Source organism: Rana temporaria, chromosome 6 (genome assembly GCF_905171775.1).
Source record: "Rana temporaria chromosome 6, aRanTem1.1, whole genome shotgun sequence".
In the NCBI taxonomy this organism is placed as follows: domain Eukaryota; kingdom Metazoa; phylum Chordata; class Amphibia; order Anura; family Ranidae; genus Rana; species Rana temporaria.
Window position 1 is genome coordinate 209058873 of NC_053494.1, and position 11361 is coordinate 209070233.

At 47.1% G+C, this 11361-nt stretch overlaps 1 protein-coding gene across 2 annotated transcripts in view; it reads left to right on the forward strand.

Moving 5' to 3' along the window:
• The window catches only part of IGFBP2 (insulin like growth factor binding protein 2), an 85690-nt gene extending 74761 nt beyond the window's left edge, over window positions 1-10929 (forward strand). For both annotated transcript variants that reach the window (XM_040358197.1, XM_040358198.1), the window contains exons 2-4: window positions 3481-3689; window positions 7334-7474; window positions 9865-10929. In XM_040358197.1, coding sequence (XP_040214131.1) covers window positions 3481-3689; window positions 7334-7474; window positions 9865-10020 — 506 coding nt within the window. In that variant the 3' untranslated portion in view covers window positions 10021-10929. The remainder of the gene's footprint in view (window positions 1-3480; window positions 3690-7333; window positions 7475-9864) is intronic.
• Window positions 10930-11361: the final 432 nt, after the last annotated feature.

Sequence of the window (11361 nt, forward strand, 5' to 3'; positions counted from 1 at the left end):
ATTCTTCCCACTGATCACCAATGTAAGAGACATTCTTCCCACTGATCACCAATGTAGGGAACATTCTTCCCACTGATCACCAATGTAAGGGACATTCTTCCCACTGATCACCAATGTAAGGAACATTCTTCCCACTGATCACCAATGTAAGGAACATTCTTCCCACTGATCACCAATGTAAGGGACATTCTTCCCACTGATCACCAATGTACGGGAAATTCTTCCCACTGATTACCAATGTAAAGAACATTCTTCCCACTGATCACCAATGTAAGGAACATTCTTCCCACTGACCACCAATGTAAGGAGCATTCTTCCCACTGATCACCAATGTAAAATAAGCATTCCCTTTGACCACCGACATTCTTCCCTTACAACCTCATGTCTTTGACTCAACTAGTTGGGAGTGGCTACGACGCTTCGTCATCACCCACACTTGCTGACCAGCGGTTGAGTTTGGTACAGCCACACAGCTTGTTGCTTTTTGGAAGAGCAATTGTATCTGTTTTTATTGCTATATGCAAGTTTTTTTTAAACCTATTACTCAAGGATTTGCTTAGTGTGATTCCCTTTGCAAGTTTTACTTGTTATTTTTTGAACAAATGTTTTTTTATGGATTACACTATGGGCATATATGCTTTTTATTTTTCATCCTGCTGATATACCAACCCTGACTGGATCACGTTTGGCGCTTTGGAGTTTCCCTTCATAAGGAGGTGTACAACGCACATTTGACCATACTATATAATGGTCCACAGGATCCGTTAAGAGGTTTTAATACACATTTGATCATGATGGTCCACAGGATGCGGTAAGAGGTTTTAATACACATTTGACCATGATGGTCCACAGGATCCGGTAAGAGGTTTTAATACTTGTTGTCACCTGGTGGTGGAAGCACCACAAATTGTGATTGCGGGGACACTGGCGGAGTAAATGAATCGTGGATTATTTGTTTTCTTTGGACTTTCTTGTTTCACAAATATTTTTCCTTTTTAGCCCATGTGAATGGGCTTTTATGGACATTTACTGTATTTACATATTTGGTGTGATTTCTTTATACACTTTTTTTCACCTAATACGTTTGATTTCATTCTATTGATTTATTTTTGTGTTTTCACAATATTGAGTTTAAATTTTTTTTAGCGCAGCTTTATATAGCGCAGCTTTATATATTTATCACTGACTGACCACCAATGTACAACAGCTAATGTACCATGAGCTGTTGATATAGTAAATGTTGGGATTCCCCCGAGACATGAAAGTTGTGTTTAGGGTTCCTCTGTGTTCCTCTGTGTTAAAAAAATTGAGAAAGTGTACAGTGTAGATTGCAGCTAAAAACTTAGGAAAATTATAAAATTGCTCTAAAAGACAGCAATGTTAGCGTTTATTCACATTTCAGTCTCCTTAAAGGGATCTTCTCTTGACCCTGCTTCAATCATACATACACACAACGTCCAGTTTGGATGAAAGCCTACTTACATAACCAGGTTTTTGAAGGTGGCTAGGAACCTACAAACCAGGAGGAAACCAATAGGAACAGGGCCACTGATAAGGCAGTATCAGTTGGCCCTCTTGTACCGGGCCCATGCCCCATTAGTTCAAAAGGGGGCCCGGGCACCTGCTGAGTAGGAGGGATGGCTGTACTGCCTTGTGACTCGTGACTCTAATGGATCCCCCTGCAGTGTTTCCGGTTTTCTCCCTCCATATGCGCTGCAGAGGGATAGTTTCTATTGACTTCCCCTTCCACCCACTGCCCAGGGTGCCCCCTTTTGAACTAATAGGTGCCTTGCCCCCCTCTTTTGAACTGATGGGGCCAGGCACCTGGATGGCTGTACTGCCTTGTGACCAGGGCCGATCCACCCTATAGGCTCACTATGCAAGCCGCTTAGGGCCCCGCAAAGCTGCGAAGGGCCCCCCAAATTACCAGAGGCCCCGCCTGGTGAGAAGTCATTTTCGCCCCCTCACCCCGCTTCTCAACTCGCTGGCTGCATGGGAGAAGAAGTAAGAAGTCAGCACCCCCGCTTCTCAATTCAATGTAAGATGTAATTTCCGACAGCAGAACACCCCCTCCCCCCGCTTCTCAACTTTCTTTAATGTGACATGTCACTGTCGTCAGCGCCCCCCGCTTGTCATTTTTAATGTGCCATGTCATTTTGCTTAGGGCCCCAGATAGGTCAGGATCGGCACTGCTTGTGACTCGCGTGACTCTTGTGGATCCCCCTGCAGCGCTGCCAGCTTTCTCCCTCTGGGGGGATTGGTTCTAGTAACTGTCCCTTCCACCTGCTGCCCAGCCCCCCCCCCCCCCCCCAGCGCTGCTGGTCTCCCTCCTCTACCACCAACACAGGGATCGTTTCAGGATGAAGTGCGGTGGGGGATGGGAGGGGGGTGTTTGTTGGGTAAATGTAATTTACTGGCCCCTTCTTTTCTTGAATGAACACAGTATGTGATCAGTACGGTGTCCAGTGCAGCTGAGACTGCAGAGAAAAAGACCAGGGAATCTCTGTCTCAAAAACGAGACCCCTGATGCTTCACCAAAGCCCCCCAATACGGCAGTTAAAAAGATGTGAAAACAATAAATAAAGAAAAAAAGTTAAAAAAAAAGTAAAAATTCTAAAAAATAATAAGAAAAAAAACATTAAGGCCGGAATCACAGTAGTGCGGTGCGAATTTCAGCTCTCTTATCTCTGCAGAGAGATAAGAGAAGTGTTCAGCAGATTGGCAACGTTTTAGATGCGAATTTGGAGACCTGGGAGAAGTAATGGGTGAGAGGAGAGTGGGGGAGAAGTGTATTTGAGCTGAATGAGAGAAATTCCTGAAGAGAACTGAACACATCTGCGAATCAGCTGCGTACCCATAGAAGATAATGGGCTTGAATTCGCACCTGAGCGGCACCGCAATGCCTAAAAGACGCACACGGTTTTACGGCAATGCGCAGTGCGAATGCATCGCACATATGTGAACCAGCCTCGTTGAAAACAATGTATTTAGAAATGTTCTGTGTATTGGATGCGGTTTAAGCCGCACTCAATTCGCATAGGTGTGAACCTGGCCTAAAGGCTCGTTCACATGTGGCTTTCTATCTGAAGCGCAGTTAGCATTTGGATCTTCAGAGAACGTCTAATGCCTCGTACACACGGTCAGACTTTTGACCATGCAAAAGTCCGCCGTGAGTCCTTCGGAAGTCCGACCCAAAGATAGAACAGGTTCTCTATCTAAGGTCCGTCGGACTTCTGACAAAAAAGTTCCGATGGAGGCTACACACGGCCGGACTTTCCGAGGAAAAAAAGCCAGTCGGACTTTTTTTTGCTCGGAAAGTCCTGCCGTGTGTATGAGGCATGAGAGCCAAATTCTGGATTTTGTCGCAAAGGCTAATATATTCATACTTTAGCCACCATGCAGCCTGTTTGTCTTCAATGTGTTAATGTACTGAAGGTGATTATACGCAAATGTCACAAATTCCCCTTTTCTTGTATGCAGATGCCCCAGAGGACCGACCAGACAACATGCTCGTGGAAAATAACTTGGACGCTGGGCCAGTGGTGACTAATGATAATTTACCAAGGAAGCCGCCCCGATCGCCAATGAAGGATATCGCTTTGACTCGGGAAAAAGCCAATGAGCAGCACAGATCCAAAACCAACAAAGTTCATGAGGAAAAGAAGAACACACGGCCTTCAGTGCCCAGGGTGAGAAGGTCACTTTTTTTTTAAACCCCGGACCCATAAAAGACAAAGCTGGCAATAGGGAGAGGGCTTGTCGTGCCAACCGCAATATATATATATGTAGCGCTACCCCCTCAGGAGCCGCTGATTGTTTTGGGATCGGCGTATTAAGTTGCCTCTATGTGTCTAGGGGTGAAGGTAGTGAGTAGAGCAGTAAGCGATTGTCCAATTCGTAGATGAGGTTTTCTGAATGCTTTATTTCTCGGCCCAACACGACCAACATCAACATGAGGTAGACAGGAAAGGTTGATGAAGTAAAGGAACTTTGCGGTATCAGGCCTTGGATAGAAGGGAAGCAGTTAGTAGTACAGTTCGTCGCCACTCCAGTCAGAATGGGTGAAGTGCCTCCGGACAAACCTCTGCCACAGGCCTGGTAGCTGGAGTGCCACTTTAAGGTTGCTGGGAGGAGCAAGTCTCTGCCACAGACCTGGCTCAGGTGAGACCTCTGCCACAGGCCTAGTACTTGGATGAACTAAATGGTTGAGAAAATCCTCCCAGTAAATTGTGCTAGGGTCACCGGTTGACAGTAGAAGTGTACCTGTCAATGTCCCGGTCACCAGATCCCCGATGGTTCGTTCAAGCCCTTTTGGATAACCTGCCTCCGGGTTCTCCCCAAGCCGATCCCCCACCGAACGGCATACAGCCTGGGATCTCCTCAGCTTCCCTGTCCCTGCTGAAGAAAAACATCCCCACAACATGATGCTGCCACCACTATGTTTCAAGGTGGGGATGGTGTGTTCAGGGTGATGTGCAGTGTTAGTTTTCCGCCACACGTAGCATTTTGCTTTTAGGCCAAAAAGTAAAATGTTGGTCTCATCTGATCAGAGCGCCTTCTTCCACATGTTTGCTGTGTCCCCTCCCCCACATGGCTTCTCACAAACTATAACCAGGACTTCTTATGACTTTCTTTCACCAATGTCTTTCTTCTTGTCACTCTTCCATAAAGGGCAGATTTGTGGAGAGACCACTAATAGTTGTCCTGTGGACAGATTCTCCCACCTGAGCTGTGGATCTTTGCAGCTCCTCCAGAGTTACCATGGGCCTCTTGGCTGCTTCTCTGATGAATGCTCTCCTTGCCCGGCCCGGTCAGTTTAGGTGGAAGGCCATAGGTGTGCGCAGCCTATTGCATTAGGCTGTGCACCCCAAATATATTAAAACAGGAACGGTGTCAGTAGAGCAGAGGTTGGTGTCAGTAGGGCTGTGCACAGTGTCAGTAGCTTTTTATTTTTATTATTTTAATCTTTATATTTTTTACAATTTTTTTTCGGGGACATTGGTGCAATATAAGCAGGGGGAATCTGCACCTCAAGTGGAGATTAGGGTGTGCCCAGGCACACCCCCTTCACACACCTATGTGGACGGCCATTTCTTGGTAGGTTTGCAGTTGTGCCATACTCTTTCCATTTTCGGATTATGGATTGAACAGAAGCTCCGTGAGATGATCAAAGCTTGGGAGATTTTTTTTATAACCTAACCCTGCTTTATACTTCTCCACAACTTTATCCCTGACCTGTCTGGTGTGTTCCTTGTGCTTCATGATGATGTTTGTTCACCAAGCTTCTCTAACAAACCTCTGAGGGCTTCGCAGAACAGACCTATTTATATTGAGATTCAATTACACACAGGTGAACTCCATTTACAAATTAGGTGACTTCTGAGGGGCAATTGATTCCACTAGATTTTAATTAGGGGTATCAGAGTTAGGCCTCGTACAGACGAGAGGATATCCGTTGGAAACGGTCCGCCAGACCGTTTCCAGCGGACATTTCTGCTCCCGATTTTGATCTGATGGGCTGTACACACCATCAGATCAAAATCCCCGTGGAAAACATACGCGGTGACGTGCCGCGCCGTCGCCGCGACGATGATGCGGCGACGTGCGCGACCCTGGAAGGTAAATACTTCCACGCATGCGTCGAATCACTTAGACGCATGCGAGGGGTGGGGATCGCTTGGACTTATCCGGTGAGTCTGTACAGACGACCGGATCAGTCCAACGGACAGGTTTCCAGCGGATAGATTTCTTAGCATGCTAAGAAATTTTTATCCGCTTGAAAACCGTCGGCTAGAGAAATCTATGCCGAAAAATGTCCGCTAGGCCGTACACACGACCGGATTTGTCTGCTGGAACTGATCCGCGGATAAATCCCAACGGACAGATCCGGTCGTCTGTACGGGGCCTAAAGGGGGCTGAACACAAATGTACCCCCCACACTTTTCACATATTTATTTGTAAAAAATTAGGAAAACCATTTATCATTTTCCTTCCACTTCACAATTATGTGCCACTTTGTGTTGGTCTATCACATACCATATTTGCCGGCGTATAAGACGACCTTTTGGATGCAAAAAAATGCATCCAAAGTCGGGGGTCGTCTTATACACCGGATCTGTCTCCGTCAGGATGCGGACATCCATGATTTAAAAGCCGTGCCTCCTCCTCAGACTGTTCCGTGATAGGCGGAACACTAATTTTCCCAGCAGGGCCTCTGTTTAGTGTTCCGCCTATCACGGATGCCTTTTCATCCTCGGACTAGATGACGCCCGTGATAGGCAGAACACTGAACAGAGGCCCCGCTGGGAAAATTAGTGTTCCGCCTATCACGGAACAGTCTAAGGAGGAGGCACAGCTTTTGAATCATGGATGCCCACAGCCTGAAACATGGATGTCCGCAGCCAAAAAATTAGGTAGGGAGATCGTCTTGGCCGGCACAGTGGAGGCATGTGATGGACAGTGGAGGCATGGAATTGCACAGTGGGGGCATGGAATGGCACAGTGGAGGCATGGAATGGCACAGTGAAGGCATGGAATGGCACAGTGAAGGCATGGAATGGCACAGTGGGGGCATGGAATGGCACAGTGAAGGCATGGAATGGCACAGTGGGGACATGGAATGGCACAGTGGGGCATGTAATGGCACGGCACAGTGGGGCATGTAATGGCACCGCACAGTGGGGCATGTAATGGCACCGCACAGTGGGGAATGGAATGGAATGGCACAGTGGGGCATGTAATGAAATGGCACAGTGGGGCATGTAATGGAATGGCACAGTGGGGGCATTGAATGACACAGTGGGGCATGTAATGGCACGGCACAGTGGGGCATGTAATGGCACGTCACAGTGGGGCATGTAATGGAATGGCACAGTGGGGCATGTAATGGAATGGCACAGTGGGGCATGTAATGAAATGGCACAGTGGGGCATGTAATGTAATGGCACAGTGAGATTTGAAAAATGCCTGTTTCTGTCAGTGGTTGTTCTGGCTACCCCTCAGCTTCCAGACAGACTAGTAGGGGTAGTCTTATACGGCGAGTATATCCCAAAACCAACATTTTTACTGGAAAATTAGGGGGTCGTCTTATACGCCCAGTCGTCTTATACACCGGCAAATACAGTATATTTCCCAATAAAATACATTTACGTTTTTGGTTGTAACGTGACAAAATGTGGAAAATTTCAAGGGGTATGAATACTTTTTCAAGGTAATGTATGTATTATAAGGCATACTATATATTAGTATAATTGTAGTATGTTGATGTGAATTGTAACTGTCCAGTTATTATCCCCAGGGAGCAATCTGTAATAGTGTGATGTGCTTTTTGCAGAGTCTGTGTCAGCAGCAGCTGGACCAGGTCCTGGAGAGGATCTCCTCCATGAACCTCCCTGATGAGAGGGGTCCATTAGAACATCTCTACGCTCTTCACATTCCCAACTGCGACAAGCACGGCCTCTTCAACCTCAAACAGGTCAGATGGCTTGACAAGGCAATTGGGCCTAGTTAGCGGAAGCATAAAGAAAACTTGGTTTTACAAACTTCCCCTCTCACCCCTTTTATGTCCCCTATGGACCAGAGGAATGTATACATTTCTGCGATGGACCGGTTTATTTGACATTTGACGTCAAAGTCTATGGGACACGGACACGAAAAATAAAAAAAAGTGCTAATTTTAAAGGCTAATATGCAAGTTATTGTCATAAAAAGTGTTTGGGGACCCGGGTCCTGCCCCAGGGGACATGTATCAATGCAAATTTTTTTTTTTAAAACGTCTGTTTTTTTGGAAGCAGTGATATTAATAATGCTTAAAGTGAAACAATAAAAGTGAAATATTTCTTTTAATTCCGTACCCGGGGGTGTCTATAGTATGCCTGTAAAGTAGCGCGTTTTCCCCGTGTTTAGAACAGTCCCTGCACAAAATGACATTTCTAAAGGAAAAAAGTCATTTAAAACTACTCGCGGCAATTCATGAATTGTCGGCTCCCGGCAATACAGATAAAATTCATTGAAAAACAAACATGCCCCCCCCCCCCAGTTCATTACCAGGCCCTTACCAGGGTCTGGTATGAATATTAAGGGGAACCCCGAACAAAAAAAAAAATGCGTGGGGGTCCCCCCAAACTCCATTACCAGGCCCTTCAGGTCTGGTATGGATTTTAAGAGGAAACCCGCACCAAAATAAAAAAAAAATGGCGTGGGGTTCCCCCCCAGAAATCCATACCAGATCCTTATCCAAACACGCAACCTGGCAGGCCACAGGAAAAGAGGGGGGGTGAGAGAGTGCCCCCCCTCCTGAACCATACCAGGCCACATGTCCTCAACATGGGGAGGATGTCCCCATGTTGATAGGTATAAGGGCCTCATCCCCACAACCCTTGCCCGGTGGTTGTGGTGGTCTGCGGGCGGGGGGGATTATCGGAATCTGGAAGCCCCCTTTAACAAAGGGGACCCCCAGATCTTGCCCCCCCCCTATGTGAATTGGTTAACGGGGTACATTGTAGCCCTACCATTTCACCCAAAAAAGTGACAAAAAGGGTAAAAAAAACACACACACACAGCTTTTAAGCACAAGCTTATTCTCATGCAAGAGGGACAGCAGCAAGACACAGTGACTAGGATTTCACACACTGGTCTGTACTCACTAATGTCATTGCCTCCCTCCAATATCTGCCAGACACACTTCCTGTGAATTCTTCAGACCAGATCTCTTAAAGAAGTCCCTCAATCATCTCCAGCAAAGTTTAGTAAAATAGGCCCTCCAGCTAGCACAGTTGGGACCTCATTGAGAAAAAGCACAGTTGGGACTATCCCGGAAAGGGCAGCAGCCCTTCAGGCTGGGATTTCCTCCTCCTGGACAAGAGCCCCTCTGCTCCAGGCCTCAGACTTCTAATGCTCTCTCCCAGCCACCACCTGGGTACCCTCCTCCAGGGATTGGCTGGGGGCCAGAGATGTATTATGGCCTGGGCCAACAAGACCCAGGCCTAGGGCGGCACTTTGCGGGGGCGGCAAAAAAGCCCCCTGTGCTCATCCCACTCTGTCCCCCTGTGCTCATCCCACCCTGTCCCCCTGTTCTCATCCCACCCTGTCCCCCTGTGCTCATCCCACCCTGTCCTCATCCCACCCCGCCCCCCTGTCCTTATCCCACCCTGTCCCCCTGTGCTCATCCCACCCTGTCCCTCTGTGCTCATCCCACCCTGTCCCCCTGTGCTCATCCCACCCTGTCCCTCTGTGCTCATTCCACCCTGTCCCCCTGTGCTCATTCCACCCTGTCCCCCTGTGCTCATTCCACCCTGTCCCCCTGTCCTTGTCCCACCCTGTCCCCCTGTGCTCATCCCACCCTGTCCCCCTGTGCTCATTCCACCCTGTCCCCCTGTCCTTGTCCCACCCTGTCCCCCTGTGCTCATCCCACCCTGTCCTCATCCCACCCTGTCCCCCTGTCCTCATCCCAACCTGTCCCCCTGTGCTCATCCCACCCTGTCCCTCTGTCCTCATCCCATGAAAATGACAGGACGAGTCTTAAAAAGGAAGGGGTGCGTCATATATAAAGTAGGGGGTGCGCGAGTTTCACCAGGCCTAGGGCAGCATAAAACCTAAATACACCACTGCTGGGGGCCACATGAATATTCATACTGTAGATTTTACCCCCCCCAAATCCCAATAAGTGCAATAGGTATTGGTAATTTGTATCGTCGAGTATTTAAATAAAAGTATCGGTATTCGTACTTGGTGTTTAAAAAATGGTATTGGTGCATCTCTACATTTTAGTAATTCTTTGCTGGAATGCACAGGGGGGGGAGTGGTAATTGGTAAGATTTACTATTCTAATATCAATATATATAATGTCATTGTTTACTCTTTTAGTGCAAGATGTCTGTGAACGGTCAGCGGGGCGAGTGCTGGTGCGTCAATCCCCAGAATGGAAAGCCGATCACTGGAGCACCCACCATACGAGGCGACCCCGAGTGCCACCTGTATTATCCGGGCAACGAGGAGGAGCGCAAACAGCGTGCACAGTAGTCCGCTCGCGGCGCACCACCAACTAATATCAGTGTCTGTATTTATACATAATGAGGGGGTTAAACTGACACGATATGACAGTTTTGAAAATGGGCTGGTTGAATCGTAAGCTCTTTTGCTCAAACTTGTCTTGAAAACTTTGCCATTTACCACCAGGACAAGACCATCACTGTTTGGCATCATTTGGAATGTGCCATTTTTTTTATTTTTTTTTCTGTTAAACTATCCCAGTTTCAAAACTTCACCTGCATTATCCTACATGACAGATCTGGAGCCTAAGGACAAATGTAGACAGCCAATCAAACATTGCGGAAGTCATGTGACACTAGGTGCTCAAGTCTTGATCTGTTCTACACAAGCGGAATGCAATAATGTTCAAATAATCTGTGCGTTTCAGACAGCTGGTCTTTAAAGTGAATCTGTCACCCGTGTTACTTTTACTCGGTAAATTCATGTTCGCCTTGCTGAATAATCTTAGGTGGAAAAAGTCGAAAGTTTGTGCCCCTTTCTGTTGGGTGCTCTCAAATCTATAATGTCATTGCAACATTAATTCAGACACTGACAGATTTGGCAGGAACATTACCTAATTATACAATTACCTAATCTACTTGGCCAACTGTTAGTACTCCAAGAGTTGTTGTCTTTTTTTTTTGGGGGGGGGGTGACAGGTTCTCTTTGAGATCCAGCCTAAACTGAATATTTCAAGAGTTCATGCTTACATGTACAAATGCAACATACGTCTTCACAAACTAAACAGATGTTCCACACCATTGCCTAATTTTTACTTTAAATTATTGTATAAATGCCAGTTTGGATTGTACCACTGACAGGTCTTATTGCAGAAATCGCCATCTGATCAGCCAATCGCATTGGTCTTTCCAGTAAAATGTTGTCAGTATATTTTACAAATAACCAGATCTGTACAAGCTCTTTTTAGGGAATTTCAAACTAATTTCAGACCAAAGACACAAAGGGGTAAAGTGTACCTGTCATTGTGCACCATGGAATCCACCTTTCTGCAGGTCACTCTGAAGCCTAGTACCAGGGGCGGACTGACAACTCATGGGGCCCCCGGGCAATAGAAGATTATGGGGCCCCCAGGCTTACAGATGGCCACCACGCCAGGAGGCAGTGCAGAGGCGGGGCAGCTAAAATCAAAAAAATTCACATCAAAAGCATGTCGGTTTTGGACATATTGGGGACAGATGTAAAAAAAACACAGATTTTTACATACTGTCCCTGGTTTTATTGAGCCCAGCAACCCTGATGGGGCCCCCTAGTGGCATGGTGCCCTCGGGCAGTGCCTGGAAGCCCCAATGGTCAGTCCGCCCCTTGCCTAGT